The sequence below is a fragment of the Candoia aspera genome, chromosome 1 (genome assembly GCF_035149785.1).
Source record: "Candoia aspera isolate rCanAsp1 chromosome 1, rCanAsp1.hap2, whole genome shotgun sequence".
Classification (NCBI taxonomy): Eukaryota; Metazoa; Chordata; class Lepidosauria; order Squamata; family Boidae; genus Candoia; species Candoia aspera.
In genome coordinates, this window is record NC_086153.1 from 329,506,579 (window position 1) to 329,525,188 (window position 18,610).

General features: G+C 41.7%; 2 protein-coding genes across 2 annotated transcripts; both read left to right on the plus strand.

Moving 5' to 3' along the window:
- The first annotated feature begins 20 nt into the window (after positions 1-20).
- Positions 21-9,152, plus strand: RAB8A (RAB8A, member RAS oncogene family). Its single transcript, XM_063290614.1, has 8 exons — positions 21-215; positions 1,336-1,396; positions 2,387-2,447; positions 3,289-3,366; positions 4,237-4,326; positions 5,856-5,921; positions 6,730-6,780; positions 8,530-9,152. Exons 1-8 carry the CDS (start codon positions 92-94, stop codon positions 8,620-8,622), a joined length of 624 nt encoding a protein of 207 aa, XP_063146684.1. The 5' UTR covers positions 21-91; the 3' UTR covers positions 8,623-9,152.
- Positions 9,153-13,088: 3,936 nt separating this feature from the next.
- FAM32A (family with sequence similarity 32 member A) lies at positions 13,089-17,297 on the plus strand. Its single transcript, XM_063290615.1, has 4 exons — positions 13,089-13,235; positions 14,427-14,571; positions 14,717-14,770; positions 16,549-17,297. Exons 1-4 carry the CDS (start codon positions 13,159-13,161, stop codon positions 16,615-16,617), a joined length of 345 nt encoding a protein of 114 aa, XP_063146685.1. The 5' UTR covers positions 13,089-13,158; the 3' UTR covers positions 16,618-17,297.
- Positions 17,298-18,610: the final 1,313 nt, after the last annotated feature.

The window sequence follows — 18,610 nt, forward strand, 5'->3', positions numbered from 1 at the left end:
AGGCGCAGTGACCAATGAAATTACACCTTCATGAAGATGGACAGATTTACTGGCCGGTAGCAAACCCCATAGAGCCGCCGGGCCGAAGAACATGGCGAAGACCTACGACTACCTCTTCAAGCTTCTGCTGATCGGCGATTCCGGCGTGGGCAAGACGTGTGCGCTCTTCCGCTTCAGCGAGGACGCCTTCAACGCCACCTTCATCTCCACAATCGGTGCGTCATCACCTGGCAATAGGAGCACCCCACCTACCGCCACTGTCGCTATGACAACTCTTGTTCCCTCACGACCTCTTCCGGTCTGAGTTACCATGGCAACCGCCCCCTCCCATCTCCTGTAGTGCAAGTGAGGGGCGAGGGCGCGAGGGAGGCTGCTGTTCAGCGGCGGGAGCGGCGAGAGGCAGCGTCCCCTCTGAGACGCTGCGGAGATAAAGGAAGGGAAGAGTTAGCAGGGTGATCTGGGTTCACGTTCCCACACCAACAGTCAAAGCTCCCTGAGTTCGGCTTTCTCAGAGTGATTGTGAGGATGGCTCAGATGGGGGAGAGGCCTTCCGTACTGGTAATTTGGCGGAGGAAGCTTGTAACAAAAATGTAGTAAATAAAGCCGCCCAGAGTCACTAGCTGAGATGGGCGGCTATGGAAATCAAATCAATCAATCATTTTTAAAAGACTTGCTAGCTGAAAGTTCAAACCACTTTTCCAGGCAGAAAATTGGTGGAGAACTGTAATGTACTGTACCTTTGCAGGTTTTAGAGGAAGGAGAGAAAGGAAAAGAGAGAGGACTAGCTGTGAAAGGCAAAAAACAAAGCAAAACAATGGGATTATGACAGACATAGATTAGATCAGAGAAATCCTGTTTTCAAATCTTTCACTGAACAGTCTCTTATCCCAACCTATCACAGAATTGCTTTATACAAAGCATAATTAAACTAGAATTTGCTGCTGTCAGATGAGATTATGGCTTTAAAAGGTGACTGAACAAATTCATGGGGAGGGCTGTCAAATGGTATTAGTTTTGATGGCTTTATGCCGTTTCTTGGATGACAGGCAGCATCCTCTAACTATCAGTGATTAAGCAGCCCCTGTTTTTAAGTTTCTGTAGGTGAGATATTGATCTGCTACTCCAAGGTTTCTCTTAAATTTCTGTAATTATTTTGAGGACAAGTGGGTGAATGAATCATTCTGAGAAAGGATATTATATAAAGGTATATGAATAAATAAATGAAAATGCAAAGAAACTGCATTGTCTATCATCTTCATCTGAAAAAAGAACAAGAGGATGCTCTGATTCCTTAAAAACAAACGTCATAATATGTTTCTAAATAATCTTTTGTAGGTATTGATTTCAAAATCAGGACGATTGAACTCGATGGCAAGAAAATTAAGCTGCAGATATGGTAGGGGACACCTCAGGGGCTACCAATTTTGCTGTATCAAAATCTAATGTAGCCAGCTTCTAGATGTGGTGAGCCTACAACAACACAGTTGAAGAGCACCACATTGGGAAAGATTGCTCTAGAGCAGGGATGGTCTTCTTATGCTATGTGGCACGCTTCAAACAAAATGCCAAATTCTAACCATTATCTTTACATAGAATATCTTTGATTCCATGTAAGTTCAATAAGTATTCCTAGAAAGTTTTTTAAAAAGTAGTTGGCTGCGGACTGGTCTGAACCTGCCAAGAAAAAGACAATGACAAATTGAAGTAATAGGTATATCCTGGGATGGGAGGGAAGGGAGCAATCTGATCCATTTGATTGGATCCTTCTGATAAATTGTTTTTTGACTGGACATTGTTTAGTAGTTGTCTCATTCTTCTCATCACGTGCTTATATTATGAATCTTTTTAGTGTATATCTTCTGTAAAGGCCATGGATCTGTACACAACTAAACAATCAAAAGGAGTCCTTGATGAACCATCCTGCTGTTTTGACATTATTGTATTCCCACAGGACCTATTGTCCATTCATTCACTGGTTCCCCTGTACTGATCCACTTCTGTACCTAGAAAGGTCTGCCTCTTCATAGTCCAGGGATCATGAGTAAGCAGAGAATCCAATGGCCCAGATGCCATCAAGCTTCCACCTTGCCCTTCGTCCTAAGAATAATTCAAGCTGGGATAAGGATGGAGCAGAAATCTCTGTCTTCTACTTTCTGACATCATAGATTTATTAAATAGTGCTGTAGTGTAAAGTCCCTTTTATTTTATTTATTTATCTATCTATCATTGTCACCGCCCATCTGCTCCCACCAGAGAGACTCTGGGTGGTTTACAACAAAATAATCAATAAAACCATAGGCATACAATAAATACAATATATAAAAATACAATTATAAGACTTTACTTTTAAAGTCCCTTGAAACAATATTTTGTCCTATTCCTCTAGGGACACAGCTGGGCAAGAACGTTTCCGGACAATCACAACTGCTTACTACAGAGGAGCAATGGTAGGTTCAACTCTCTACAGTACTGATGAGAGTTAACACTGGATAGACTCCCTCAAAGTCCCCTCCAATCTGCTAAGATGTTCTGCTGATACTTCAGTATTTTTAACCTTGGCTATAGTCAATGTTAGGGACGCGGTGGCGCTGCGGGTTAAACTGCTAAGCTTGCCGATCGGAAGGTCGGCGGTTCGAATCCGTGTGACAGGGTGAGCTCCTGTTGCTAGTCCCAGCTCCTGCCAACCTAGCAGTTCGAAAACATGCCAATGTGAGTAGATTAATAGGTACCACTTCGGTGGGCAGGTAACGGCGTTCCGTTTAGTCATGCCGGCCACATGACCACGGAAGTGTCTACGGACAAATGCCGGCTCTTCAGCTTTGAAACAGAGATGAGCACCGCCCCCTACAGTTGGATACGACTGGACTTAATGTCAAGGGAAACCTTTACCTTATAGTCAATGTTAACGCCTTTTTTTGTAACCTTGTTGTTTTTTTCCCCTTTTCTCCATCTTTTCTAATTGCTTAGAGTTCAACTTACTTTCTTTGCTTGCCATAGCATCATTTCTTTTCTTTTTTGTATGTTTCAGCACTGATTCCACATTCCCTTTTCCATCAGATTTAAATCTCAAAGTTGAATTCTTTCCACGCAATTCTCATCTGCCTACCCTCCCTCACCCCATCAAGTCACTAGTCAGATCAGTCTCCTACTCCTTTCTATCAAACTGTTTCTTGGAAAAGCTTTCTCAGTGCTGTCAGCTAAGTTATATCAATTATCTCATTTATATTTCTTGTCAAGTTACTAAAAAAATTAAGAAGCAACAGGCTACTTTTCTGTCTCATTCTTTAGGGCATCATGCTGGTGTATGATATTACCAATGAGAAATCATTTGAAAATATTCAGAACTGGGTCAGAAACATTGAAGAGGTATGTTTTCTCTATTAAAGTGTACAAAACTTCTTTTTTAAAAAGTGCCAGATTTTAAGTTACTTCTCACAAGTATTAAAAATGCAGGGGGGAAAGTCCTGTATTTGTCTCCTGATATCTGGGAGACATTAACCCTAAGTGGTAAAGTTTATACTCGACAGCATATTGTTCAAGGTTCAACTTCTTGCATCAACAGATAAGAGGATTGGTTAAAGCTAATGGGAAAAAGTCTTTATCTTCCTAAAACTCTGGAGAGCAGTCGTCATCATTCTGGGTAGACAATCCTGCTAAATAGATTTTGCTGACCTGATGACTTTCAAGTGTGTTGGGATTACAGTATCTAGAAATTAACAACCAGTAGAGCCAATAGCTGGTTTGGAATTTTGGAAATGTGATCCTAAGACATCTAAGTATTGCCAGGTTGTTGAAAGCTAGATGGATATATAATCTTTCTTGCCATAGGGCAGCTTGGCATTTGTTCTTAAACTGGTTGAAATACTTTCTCCCTAATAATGTCTGTCTGATTGGTGTAGAAAATTGTACTGTGGAACATCATTAATACTTTGCAGTCTAAGTAAGACTGTATAGCACCACATGCTGTGAGAAATCTAGATCTGAATGTGAACACGTTTCTTATAATTGGATTCCTTTTGTAAATTAGTGGCATGGATGATATGGATATATGGAGCAAAGAACTGAACTAGTTGGCCTTTAAAATCTCTTACAACTTTAGGATTATGTAAAGCTTTATGACAAAGATGTATACACTGGCAATTCTTCCTTAAGCTGTGGGGGAGAAATAGTACATACATGCCACCCATGTTGCGATAATTTCTCATAAACTAATCCAAGATATTTTCTTTCTCTTAGCATGCATCTCCAGATGTAGAAAAAATGATCCTTGGAAATAAATGTGACATGAACTACAAGCGGCAGGTTTCCCGAGAGCAAGGTGAAAAGGTGAGGTTGGTCCTAGAATCTAGAAATTCAGGGGATCACATAAAAAGCAGTAAATGATTACCCAGCTCTGTACTGTGGGTTTCAGATTTTGTCTACTTTTCTTCAAAGGAAGGGACTGGAAATATTTCAGAGGTGGAGGAACAGACATAATTTAGGAGGTTCTATATTTACTTGGGACGCGGTGGCGCTGCGGGTTAAACCGCTGAGCTGTCGATCGGAAGGTCGGCGGTTCGAAACCGCGCGGCGGGGTGAGCTCCCGTTGCTCGTCCCAGCTTCTGCACACCAAGCAGTTCGAAAACATGCAAATGTGAGTAGATTAATTGGTACCGCTTCGGCGGGAAGGTAACGGCGTTCCGTGAGTCATACTGGCCACATGACCCGGAAGTGTCCTATGGACAACGCCGGCTCCAAGGCTTTGAAACGGAGATGAGCACCGCCCCCTAGAGTCGGACACGACTGGACTTTACGTCAAGGGAAACCTTTACCTTTTTTATATTTACTTGATGTTGTATCGAGCTAACAGAAAACAACAAAATATTAGAACAGCCATCCTGGCAGTAAAAACCCAAATACCAATTCATTTTAAGTATATATAAATCATAAGCCATTGAAAAGACTACAGCAGGCTCCAGAATCCTTCAGATACTTCATATAATCTGCTTGAGTTAAAAATCCTAACCTATCTTTGTTCTGCAACACAAGCAGTGAAAAGTGAAAGCTCCTCTCTCTGACACCTTTTGTTCCTAGTCTAGGCATTGAACTGAATGTGGCATATGGGTGGAGATGAACTAATTGGAGTACTTTGAACATTTAGCCAAATGGGGCATGTTGTAAGGCAGAAATGAACATTAAATTAGCACAGTTGGCTCAACTTGGATGACTGTTTTTCTTTCCTAACCTTTGAACCCTTAAAGGCCTTTGGCCTTTCTATGTTGTTAGAAATGTAGTAAGGTAAAGGTAAAGGTTTTCCTTGACATTAAGTCCAGTCGTGTCCGACTCTAGGGGGCGGTGCTCATCTCTGTTTCAAAGCCGAAGAGCCGGCATTTGTCTGTAGACACTTCTGTGGTCATGTGGCCGGCATGACTAAACGAAACGCTGTTATCTGCCCGCCGAAGCGGTACCTATTAATCTACTCACATTTGCATGTTTTCGAACTGCTAGGTTGGCAGGAGCTGGGACTAGCAACGGGAGCTCACCCCGTCACGCGGATTCGAACCGCCGACCTTCCAATCGGCAAGCTCAGCAGCTCAGCGGTTTAACCCACAGTACCACCGCGTCCCTATTAGAAATGTAGACATTGTTACAAATATGGAAGCAGTTTCTAGCTTTCGTGAAAGGCAATTTTCAATAAAAGAAAACAGAAGTCTACCTGTTGGACTGCAGCTAATACACCCACATCAGATTGAGTGCATAGGTTTTGTATTGCTACCATATTAGAATTTTGTGTTTCTCAGGAAGCAATGGAGAGGGGCGCTTTCATGTCCAAATTCTGTCTCCTGCAATTAATCTGAGGTCTCTTTTTTCTTCAGCTGGCTATTAGCTATGGAATTAAATTCATGGAGACCAGTGCAAAGGCAAACATTAATATAGATAATGTAAGTATTGGCTCCTCACCTTATAAAACCACTGCTGTCTTTCGTCCAAATGGCAAATGGTTTATCTAACGTAATAGCCCAAATGTGATTCTGTGGGGATGCTCTGATTTGGATTCCAGTGCTAAGAAGGGGCTGGACTCGATGTCCTCCAATGGTTGGTGTTGAACTATAACAGTAATATAGCTGAAAGGTGGGGGGGATGATTTGAAATAATTACGTGAATTATATTTAACTCATATTACATTTAGTATTATTTTTTAAAACCCACTTACCTCTTTACCCTGGCTATACTCAGTTTCTAGAGCATAACCATCAGCCACTCAAATGCCAAGTGCACCCCTGAAACTGATCTAGTCTTTCAGAATTCTTGTTCATTACATGAGCTTTCTGCAAAGTATGTTGCTTGACCTCATTTGCACATTCTGTAATTTTAATCCCAAAGATCTAGCAATCTTACTGCACATACTATGCTCACATAACAAAAACAGTATACAGCTAATGCTGTCCAGATATGTGACTGCATAATGGGCTTTGTCTATGCCAACTGGGAATTCTGGCACTTGTAGCTGCCACACATCCCAATTGTTTATGGCCATATGCTGCTGGCTGTTTACAAATGAATGAATGGCCAAATGTTTTCTATATCCTTGCTCATTTTGAATAATCTGTTTCGTGTTTGAGTTAATTTTGGTTTTCTTTATATAAAGGAAGGATAGCTTTTAAGAATTCAAAAGCAATGTGGGATGCAGCTTGTAGCAGGGAAGCATTGTTCAGTCATGCATTTTTGTATTTCTTGTTTTCATTTTAGGCATTTTTTACACTTGCCAGAGACATCAAAGCAAAAATTGACAAGAAACTGGTGAGCACCTTCACTATAATCAAGTTCTTTTGGGGAAAGAGTATGAACTGTGGCAAATACTCTCTTACACGAGTATTAAGATATTCCCTGATTGTTTGACTCACTGACTGGGTTATCAGCCTAAATCATCTTGTGATATTACCCCTTTCATCTCGCTTAGCTTTGCCCAATTGTCATCCAGATCAAAGTAAACATATGAATCAATGAAGCCCACAAACTCATCTGGATGGTCTGTTGGAATCTTGTCCCACCACATTTCCCTAAAGGAGTCTTGGTCATCCTGAATAGGGCTGCTGAGATGGGGACCTTCTGACGAAATAAATGTACAAAAGAACAGACACTTTGCTGCTCTTATTGCCACCATATAGGCTCACGTGGGAGCACATACCAGTGCGTAGTCATAGTCAAGACTATGCCATCATCATTTCAGACATCTGTTCACTTGCTTTATCCCCTACAGCTTGTTTTAAATCAGAGAGCAGTGCAGAATGGGTGACTAGGAAAGGCCTTGCATGAGCAACCTTGTCAAGCACTCTGGCAATCTCTGTGTTCCAGGTGCAAGGCGAACTGCCCACCGAACTGTCAGGAAAATCCCTAAGTACACGTTGAAACAATTAAGATCATCAGGTGTTTGGGGTCTTAATGATCCAAGGTTTCATAACCAGTTTGAGCAGAAGGTGGTCTGACCATGGTAGATGTCGCTGCCCCCCGCATTCAGACTGTGCACCATGTACTCCAAAGTAAACAGATCCAGTGTGTGTCCACCTACATGAGACAGAGCCATACGTATCTGTGATGAGCTCATAGTTTCTATGGAGGTCATGAAATCACAAGCTGGCCTAGACTCCTCCTATGGAGTAAGAGATTGAAGCCTCATGGACTCCAAGGCCAGCTTAAGACATGGCCAAGAACTCCTGCACCAACAGCATTCCTAGTTTGTCTCTAAGCCTAGGCTCATATACAGAAATTTGCAACTGGTGACTTCAGAGCTACTGAAGCTACTGGCCACCACAGTGTTTCTGAATAATTGCAGCAAGCCCTCTTCCCTGGCTTTCACCTCACAACTGCTCTAAAACCTAAAATCCAGGAAGGCCAATCTATAGGATCGCATCCCTATCAATGCCCTACCAGGTCTCAGCAATATGCACCAGGGCTGGGCACTAATGTCATGGATGTGTGCTGTCAGCACAGTCCTGTTGCAACTGTCCAAGTCCAAGGCACCCAACCGTTTAACCACCTGGGCCTTGGAGCCTATGGGTTAGAAGGGACCTTCATCAGCGTGCAGCTTTCTCTTCTCCTGTAATGGCCTACCCAGGGCAAACTATATGACTTCTAGGAAAACTTTATGATTAGACAACAGATAGTGATCATATATAACAGAATTCGTAATTGGAGTCATATATTGGTCGAAGGAGTCTGTGATTCCAAGGTAGGTGCAGAAGCAGTGTGTCTTTCTACTTTGTCCAACTGATTTCATAATTACTATATATAATTATCCTATATCCCATATGTGATTCTGCTGCTTTTGGGATATTCTGTTGCATAACATTGCTGGCAGCTTAACATTATTTGCACGTTCCAACAGTATCCCAGCATTATTTCATTAATTTGGCTAGTTCTGCTGGCCTAGCTGGTGTTACAAAAGTATACTAGAATTTCCACTGTATTCTCTCTGCTAGTGGATTTTAAGTTTAGGAATGACTTTTAAATTTCCTAGTAACTGAATCTTGCCATTCTTTACCTTTCTAGGAAGGCAATAGCCCTCAGGGCAATAGCCCAGGAATGAAGATCATCTCAGATCAGCCAAAGAAAAGCAGTTTTTTCCGATGTGCCCTTCTGTGAGGGGCTTGGCCTTAATGTGAGCTGCTACTCAACCTTTCTGGACTTGTCCATTTGCATGGGCTTCTTTCCTCTCTGGATCTGATCCCACACCAGTCTAATGCAATGGGGAAAAGTGGCTCCTTCTCGTGATTGACCCTTCTGTGATAGAGAAGCATTATCTCTCTCCACCACTGCTGCCACCTGATAAATGTGGCATGTAGATCAAGAAATCAGATACAGGAAATATTGAAACAGGCTTTTCCTTCTCTCTCTGGGGATGTGGTTTGTTAACTGTATCATGACTAGTAGAAAAACTAATGATCAGGATAATTCTAGATGATTTTCCTCTGCCTTCCCAATCTGTGGAGGAGTATGTGGCGTAGCCTGTAAGACTGAATGAAGCACTGACATTTGTAGCAGATTACTCACCCTCCCTCTTGGAGTTAGGAAAAACAAATTAGTCTGCTCTTGGCACTCATTCTAGACACTCCCATGATAGAAGTTGCACAATGTCTCAAAATAAAAATAAATTATTTTTTTAGAGAAATCAATGTACGTTCTTATGTGTAAAGATCAAATTCCTTTCCTCTTGGGCCTCCGTCTCAAGTAGAGGAGATTGATGCAGGGAGAGGATTATTTGACTGATACCTGTCTGATTTTGGAGGGGGTAGCTGTGAGCGACAAGCTTTTGCAATCATCAAGGTTCCCAGTAGGTTAGACAACACCAGTTTACTCTGCTTACTGCACCTTGGCCCGTCTGTGCTAATCTTGCAGTTCTTCTTTGGCATTAGACTCCTGTCTGACTTACAAAGAGTTGCTTTCTCCTTTGAGGAGGTAACTTGTGATCAGCCTTTTTTGTGGGATTGTGCTCCTGAAATTCACGAGCACAAACTCAAACTTGTATCCAGTACTGACCCTATTCACATACACTGCCACCATAGAAACCTATTTTGCCACTTTTCTTCAGTGTATTCTGGATTCCAGTATAACTTCTGTATCTCTGAGAGATCCACTTATATGTTGAAGCCGATCTGCTTGCAGGACTTCTGCTTATTATGGACTGACTTGGGCTCCATGCCTAAAACTATTTCATCAGGGCCAGAGCTGCTTCCTATGTGTTTTCCCACACACCTCGGTGTGGCATTATCAAAGGGGCAGGTGTGTAAGTTACGTGATGAAACTTGTACTTCCTTCCTCAGGATTACTGGAACAGATTTCCAGACTTTTCTGAACCCATCCTTCAAATGAACAGCAAGTTATCTAACAAAATAGAATCCTGATCTCTGATATAATATACATATTTATTTAATTTTTATCCTGCCTTTATTATTTTTATATATAACTCAAGGTGGGGAACAGACCTAATACTCCTTCCTCCTATTTTCCCCACAACAACCCTGTGAGGCGGGTTGGGCTGAGAGAGCGTGACTGGCCCAAGGTTACCCAGCCGGCTTTCATGCCTAAGGCGGGACTAGAACTCACAACTTCCTGGTTTCTAGCCCAGCATATACATGTAAGTTGTAAGGTGCGTAAGTGTAAGTAAGGCATTTTGAGTTCTTTCTGTACATGGCAGGACCTCTGATGATCTCAACGAGTGACCAGGTGTATGGTGGCAAAGGTACTCTGATAAGTATCCTGATCTCATGTCACATTGGGCCTTATGTATCATAACCAAAACCCTGAACCTGGTTCAACAGCTAGTTGGCAGCCACCATAGTTGTTTCACTAAAGGTGTAATGTATATACAGTAGCCAGATGCCCTATTCAGCAACCTGATCAGTGGATTCTATACCAGCTACAGCTTCTAAGCAAGTACAAAGATAGCCCTACACTGTATGTATCACAATATGTTGAATGTGACTATACCAGCATGGGAGCAGCAACAGCTGGCCTAACCCGCCCAACAAAGGACATAATTCGTATACAGCTAAAGCTGGCAATAGGCACTCCTAGCCCTAAAGGTCACATGGGCCTCCAATGACAATGAGTCTAGGAGCATCCCTAAACTATGTATTTGTCCTTTCTGAAGGAATGCTTGATATCTTAGTAGCTTTCTATACCATTGATCACAGTATTTTTGTAGCTTTAGTAGCTTTCTATACCATTGATCACTTTCTATACCACAGATCACAGTTTACTTGTTTTAAAACCCATTTAAAACAAGTAAACTCAAACCCAGGAACCACCCACCACAAAGTTTTCATCTTATCAGGATTCAGTCTTATTTTTTGGCCATCATCCACTCTGTCACTGCATGCAGGCATTGGTTCAGAACATGTTGGGCCTCTCCTGATTTAGATGCTTCACAGGAGTAGGGCTGAGTTTCATCGGCAGCCGGTAACTGGCAGCTCCAAAATCCCTGATGACCATCCCCAGCAATTTATCATAGATGTTAAACAGCAATGAACAGCAATGAGGACAAATTAGTGCCTTGTGGCACTGCCAGGATTTAGACTACCCTCTGATGCCATCTGTGCAAGTAGGAGCAAAATCACTGTAACACAATGCCTCAAGTCCCCAACTCATAGAGAAAATACTGTGATCAATGGTATAGAAAGCTACTAAGATATCAAGCAAGATCAGCACAGTCATGCTTGCTCTCCCACAAGAAATCGTCTGTCAGAGCAACTATTCTGTCTCAAAATCAGGTCTGAACTCACTGAAAAGGATCAAGATAATTGGTGTTCTCCAAAAACATCTGCAGCTGCGTACCTACTCTCAAATACCTTGTCCCAAAAAGGGTGTTTGCAGTTGGTAAAATCTTCTTTAATCCAGGGATGGTTTCTTCAAGAGTAGGCGGATTACTCCCGCTTCCAAGGAACTATCCCATCAGACCAAAATGCACATAAAATTTCCAACAGCCATAGAAACAGTACCAAAGCACTATCTACACACCACCTACCAACAGACAACTGATTAATGAGAACACGTTCCTATTTCCTAAAGCAAATCAGAAACATTATCTGTGTCTGCACAAAATATATCACGTGGTTATTCATCAGTTTGGGGGGAGGGGTTGTGCAACACATAAAGCCACAAATGTGGCCACTAGGTTTTTAACTGATTTTGTTACATGTATCGTGAGAACCCAGCCATGAAATACTTGTTTCCCCAGCACCACAACCTTGCCACGGAAGGAAGTCACACAGCTGAAGCAGCTCAACCAAATGGAACAGTTCACTATTTACATTCCAGATATGTGAATCCAGCATACAACCAAACTGTCTATTTAAGCACAACCATGTACAGTATGGCCAAGCGGCCTTTTCACTTATTCACCATACCTGGGTTGACAAAAATACTGCCCCTTCAAGAATCCAGTACCTAAGACATTACAGACTGGAGAGAAAGACTGTAGGAAAGGATTCCTGTCTATTACCTTATAATGATAAAGACACAACATATATGATAAGCAAAGATCCAACTTATTGTCTGAAATCCTTGACAGAGTAAGCACATATGCACCCAGGGATCTCTCCCTCCTTAGCTAAAGTTGATACTAAGAGTTGGACTTAAATTGACCTTGTAAGAACTTGGCAATGTCAAGTCTTTAATCTCTGCCTTTGAGAAACTACAGCTAAAAATACATACATCCCAAATTGTAAATCATGTTTTCACCTCAAACATCTTAATAAAAATTATCTTGTTCCTTTATCCCTCCACTCTTTTCTCAGTTCTTTCAGTCCAGTAGACAGCTCAGCCACCAAGATTACTGTTTCCCCTTCCATTTGCTAGGCCTGGCTATGCTGCAGCACATTTGCTAATTTGGTCTTGTTTCCTGAACACATGAAGAGGCAAATCTCTATGGAAGCACTCAACACAAGAGCTCGATCAAGACTGAAGTCCAGATATCTGTCAGCAAGCCATTCAAGATACACCAGGTCCCAGCAATGGTTCTTACTGGACCATGCATTTCTTTCAAAAGAAAGTAGCAACCAAGAGTGGAATTTATACTCATGATTGTGGTTCAAGTGTTTCATTTGGGCTGAGACCAGGTTCAGATCCCCACTTAGCCATGAAGTTCCCTTGAGTGACTTTGGGCCAGTCACTCTCTCTCAGTCTGAGCTCCCCCACCAGCCTGTGATGAGAATGACACGAGGAAAGAAGAGAACCACGAATGCTCTTTTGGGTTATGCGGAGGAAAGAGAAAATGAGCTGCAGTATGTCCTGCAGCGATAGAGGAGACGTGAGAGCAAGTGTCTTATGACAACCCTGCGGTGTAGCTCACTTGTGAAGCTGAGCTCCCTAACTCTTAACATCTCATACAAAACACTCCCTCAGACCTGCTCGCAGCTCCTCTAAGTTTCTCTTTTGCTTCCCTTAACGGCATTCATCCCTCCGATCGTGAAACCGTCTAAGTCGCTTCTGAAGCCGCTCTAGAATTTAACTCTCTATGGATAAAACAGCCGTTCGCCGGCTTAGGGACCCGCCCCCTTACTCATTCCGAAGTTTCTAGTGGTTGTTCTTTTAACCCGGAAATACTTTCGTAGCCTTCTCCTCACTACCCCTGAGAGGGGACGGGGAAGGCGAGTGTTGACTCGCTGAAAGACAGGGGGGATGTCAGAATATCAAGCTGTCCAGCGGGGCCCTCTGCGTCTGAAGGGGGGCATCGGCGACGCGTCTGCGGGGAAACGGTGAGGGGAGCCTCCGAGGGCAGAAGTCGATCTGGAGGCGGCCGCGGAGCCTCTTGTGTTCATTCGTCATCTTGTTTTTAACCGTTCTAGACTCTTTCTTTTGGGAAGGCGGGGCTTCTTTTGGCGTTAGCCAAAAGGAAATAATAAAATCTATTTTCTAGCTTTAGTTATCTATGAAAGATTCCTTAAGGAACACCTAACAAAACAACAGTCCTCACGACCACAGCAACAAGAGAACACTGAGAAGCACAAAAGGAGAAGTGATTAATTTGGCTGTTGCCCCAAAAGCTCTTCGCCACCTATCGGAAAGCAGGGCGAGGCTGTCTCGAAAGGAAACTTCTTAAGGCCCACTGTTGGAAAGGCTTGGCCTTGCATAGTCACCCACACGTTAAAAGGGCAAGGAGCTGATGCATCTGAGACGTTGGGGTCTGTAGGAAAAACTATTTGGCCAGTGTTTCATACAGCACAGAAATCCAATATGTAAATACCAGGTAGTTCTTGCTTAATGATCACAGTTGAGACTGGGATTTCAGTTGCTAAGCGAAGTGGTCATTAAGCGAATCCGACCTGATTTTATGGCCTTTTTGCGGCAGTCATTAAGTGAATCACTGTGGTCGTTAAGCAAATCACATGGTTTCCCATTGATTTTGCTTGTCAGAAGCCAGCCGGGAAAGTTGAAAATGGTGATCACATGACTATGGGACGCTGCGACGGTCATAAATGCAAACCAGTTGCCAAGTGCCCAAATTGTGATCACGTGACTGCGGGGAAGCTGTGACAGTTGTGTGAGCACCAGTTGTCAGTTTTTTCAGCACCGTCATAAGCCTGTATCATCACTAAACAAATGGTCATTAAGTGAGGACTGCCTGTATGTCTTCTCTGTCAAGCTCCAATTTTATTGTAGGTTGAAAATGCTTAATCCCACTTGCAATAATTAAGAATAGGAGATGTGATGCATAATTAGCAAAGTGTGTTAAAATCCTGATCTCCAATATAGAGACCACATCCCCAGGCTTGATCAGAGTTTCTTTGTGCCCTGTCGCTTGAATTTGTCCTTTTCCTAACAAGGAAGTCCAAATAAAAAACAAAGCAGGGTCTAATTATAGATGTAGAAAGTTGTCTTCTTTTTCCTATCATGCTTTATGAAAGAATTTACTTACGATGGGACGTATCGTAATTATCTCTTTTTAGAAAGAAGAAGAAAGACACAGAAAGAAGCAAGATTGTGGACCAGATTGTGAGCAGCAAGAAGCAGGAAGAAGAGGAGGAAAAGAAGCGGGCTCTGGACAAACGTACTCCAGCACAGTTGGCCTATGAAAAGATGCAGGAGAAGCGGGTCAGTGTCTTAGAGAAAAAAGGGCCACTACAGAGAAAGTTCGAGTTAAAGGGAAACTCATCAGGTGCTATAAAACGTGGACAGAACTAGCAAAAATGTTCCTTGGCAGAATGACAATAACCAATACTCTCTTTTTATTCTGTAGCAAATAGAACGAATCTTGAAAAAAGCATCCAAAACCCACAAGCAGAGAGTAGAGGTAAGTTATTGCTCTGTGAGCTACATGTTCCTGCATAATGGCAAACAACTGTGTTACGGCTTAGCATTTTTTATAAGCCCAACCTAAGATGCCTTTGAGGAGGAGAAAACATGGATGAGAACTTTCAGCTGTGGATAGATTTAGACTTAGAATTTTATCTCTTATACTGTAAACTGCTGTTAAATCTGAAGTATTTGCAAAAGAAGGTTAACCAAATTTTCCCCTCAATCTCTCCTCACATCCTCCTGTATTATAGAACAGTCTGAGTGGTTTCTCTGGCAGGCCATTCTTCCTTGGTCATCAGAGAAAACACAGAATGTAAGAAAGACCTTAGAGATCATCTACTTCAACCTTCAGTCCAGCACAGGAATGCACTACTACAGCATTCCTAAAAGATGGCCATCCAATCTTTGTTTAAATATCTCCAAGTAAGGGGAATCCACCTTAGGCAATCTGTTTCACTATTGAACAGCTCTTAGTATTAGGAACTGATGTCCAACCAAAGTCTGCTTTAAAATGAAGTAATTTAATTAAGCTCACTACTTCTTGACTTAACTTCTGGAAGAAGACTGAAATCTATCCCATCTTATAAAGAGCTGTCAGATTTTTGAAGACTGTATATCTTCAGCCAGCTTTTCCCTTCTGATTAGGATCAGATCTTGATAAGCCAGTCCCTTTATTTTCAAACTTTTGGAAAATGATAGTCAACAAAACCACTGAATAATTTTGGGTACTTTGTAGCCTTGGCTATATCTTTTTTTTTCAAAAGTGTGGATAATTGAATCTTCCATGTTTCTCTTCCCTGAAAGTTTTCTAATCTGGTCCAGGAAGGCATTATCCAGATTTTCTGTGTCTATAGCACACTCCCATATTAATATCATTGTTGTTTTCTCTTCCTTGTATTCTTATCCAATGTTCTTGTCTGGAGCCTTGTGCTCAAATTGCTGGATCTCTACACAGTTGTGAACTTTCATTTAATACCACTGCTCCCCCACACTTTTTGTCTGATCTATTCCTTCTGAAATGTATTTATTTACTAAAATTTGTATGCAGTCCCAATCAAAGGACTCATAGTTTCATAATCCAAATCCACAATCATTAAAACAATTCACAACAAGCAATAAAAACCACACAACTAAAAATTGGTGTGAGATACAACTGCCCCATTGTATCTCCTTTTCCTCCTTGAAATCTCAGCCAAAGAGCAGTTCTTAACCAGCTTCTCAAAATTTAAGAAAGGGCCAACCTAATCTTTGCAGGAGAGGACAAAGACAAGTTGCTCAGTAGAGCTGGGGCAACCATCAATTTTCACTCCCTTCACTTCATGCCAAGTGAGGTGGGATCTTCAGTGTGGTTTGCACGTACAGGATAGGCATGTTCCACATACTCTTCATTTTACACCAGATACCTTGAGACACGTAATTTCCTTCCTGTATTTACATGCTCGTTATTGGGTGCCTGATGTATTGTGGATCGCTCCCAATCCCAGTCCACACTTAGCATCACACTATTTTCTGGGCTGTTTTTCCTTCTTTCTTCCAACTGAACATCCTTGCGATTAGGCTGCTAGAAAAATTGTGTCTAATGTGTTTAAAGTTTCTTATTTTGAATTAATTTAGATTGAATACATACAAACTAGATCCACTGAAAACAGGCGTATTGTAGGTACTCACAACAGATTTTATTTAAATGGATCTCTGCTGAGTCTAAACTCTGAAAGGATATTTGTACTCTGTATGTGAGTTGTTGCTTCCAATTTATATTCTTTTCTTTCCTAGGATTTTAATAGACACTTGGATACTTTGACAGAGCATTATGACATCCCCAAAGTCAGCTGGACTAAATGAGCATCTTTTCCATCAACATTTCTTCTTACAGAATCTTTTTTTGTTTCTGAAATGAGCGCAGAGCGGTTTTGAGCTGGAACTCATTTGGCAGAATTGCTGTTTTCCTGTAACTTCCTATTCTTGGTCAAGCTTTTGATTTTAAAGAGATACATGTATCTGTTCCTTGTCTTCAAGTAACTGGCGGTTAGCTGTTTAAGATCTATATCAGTTATTTCTGCTGTATTATTGCATATTTAAGAACTTAAAAGGACAAATTAGTCCTTAGCTAATTATAGATAAGATCACACAAATACAAAACACTTCGGTTTTATGCAGAATTCTGTTGCTGAAAGAACAGAATGCTTGGGGTGGGAAAGTTAATCTGTGTACCTGTTTTCTAACTTGATTACTGCAGTGTAAAAGAATACTACCAATACATGCAAAGGGAATAATTACAGCAGCCAAAACTTTCATCCAGCGTACTTCCGTCATTTCGAAACACCCCAACCTGATGGCTTCACCAGCTTCTCCAGCTTCTCAGTAAACAGTCCCAATACGTGAACATTTACTAAGAAATATTGTAAAAGACAGAGAATTCTAATGATTCCCAGTTTCATCTATTGGAAGGACTGCCATATTCCCCACACTGTGATTTGCTTTTAATCATGAAAATTTGCCTAAATAGAATTATTAAGAACACATACTATCTTGATTTTAGGTAAAGAGTGAGCCTATACATACTTGAAAGTTATATACCACTGCAGAAAAGAAATTAATTGAAACTGTAAATGAGTTGACTACTTTAAAAACAGCAGCAATACTGTTTTAATTTTTACCCACTTGAAGCCTGCTCCCATGTATAGGCATGGCAGGATAAACATCTTGGTTCTATAGCATCGTTTAATTTTGCAACTGAGATACAAAAAGGGACAAAAGTGAAGGGCAGACTCAGATTATATCTCAGGAAATGCATGCGCTGCTTCTGGTTTTGTAGTTTTTGTGGACTTTATGACCTTGTTAATGTTTATCTTCCTACATTTGGTTTCAGACTCAGGTCTGTGGATTCCATTTAGGGTTCTCTTGGCATAAGGTGTCAAGTTAAGTATATTAGGGCTGTGCACCACTTTAGGGTCTGCAAGAGTGTGCACGTAGTACCTGTCTGCAATATCTTAAAGCAGCCATTCCTTTTCCTAAGAAAAGACACACCTACTTTGTGTTGCAGACAGGTGTTGCATTCTCACTTCTGCACCATGCTGCATGACCCTAAAGCATGCATCAGTAATGCAGTCTGAAAAGCTTTTGGATGAATCTGAAAGTTGTCAGCCTGGCTCTCAAGTAGAATGTGTTTACTCCCCAGCCCCCACTCAGTGTCTTGTGCTGAGATGAAGGTTCTAATTTGGTGCGTTGTGCTAGTCCATTCAGTTGGTTTGGTATGGGTCACCATTGCACACCTCTGATTCCCTGATGGTAGTCTTGGGCTGCTGGTTATCTATTGTGAAGAAATGGGACGGGACAGATTAAAACAAAGGAGATGAGAAATATTCTATCTGAAATTTGGGTGTGCAAGCTGTTTTAGACATGAGGTTCACTATTCAAAAAAGTTGAACTTAGAGTGGCCCAGAATTTTTATTGCAGTAGAAACAGAGTGTATTTTTTCTGCTTGAATCGCCAGCCACATCTTGTAAAATCGGGCATTGCCTCTAATGCACACCATTCTTTCATTACAGTGTCTGCAGTAGTCTCACACATTCTCTATAGGTCTGCTCTTGCAAAGCAGGGATTATGCCAATTGCTACAAAATGGTGCTGCCAGTTATTGCCTGGAGCTGCACACTTTTTAAATATACCTTTTCCAAATTCAATACAAGGTGCTGGTTTTAGCCACTGAAGCCATATATAAGTGGTTACTGAGCAGGTCTCCTTTACATGCTCTTCTCCTCCCGTTCCTGTTCTGTTCGGCAGCTGAAGCCTCACACCAGACATCCTTCTCTTCCCCCCTCTCTTCTATCCCATTT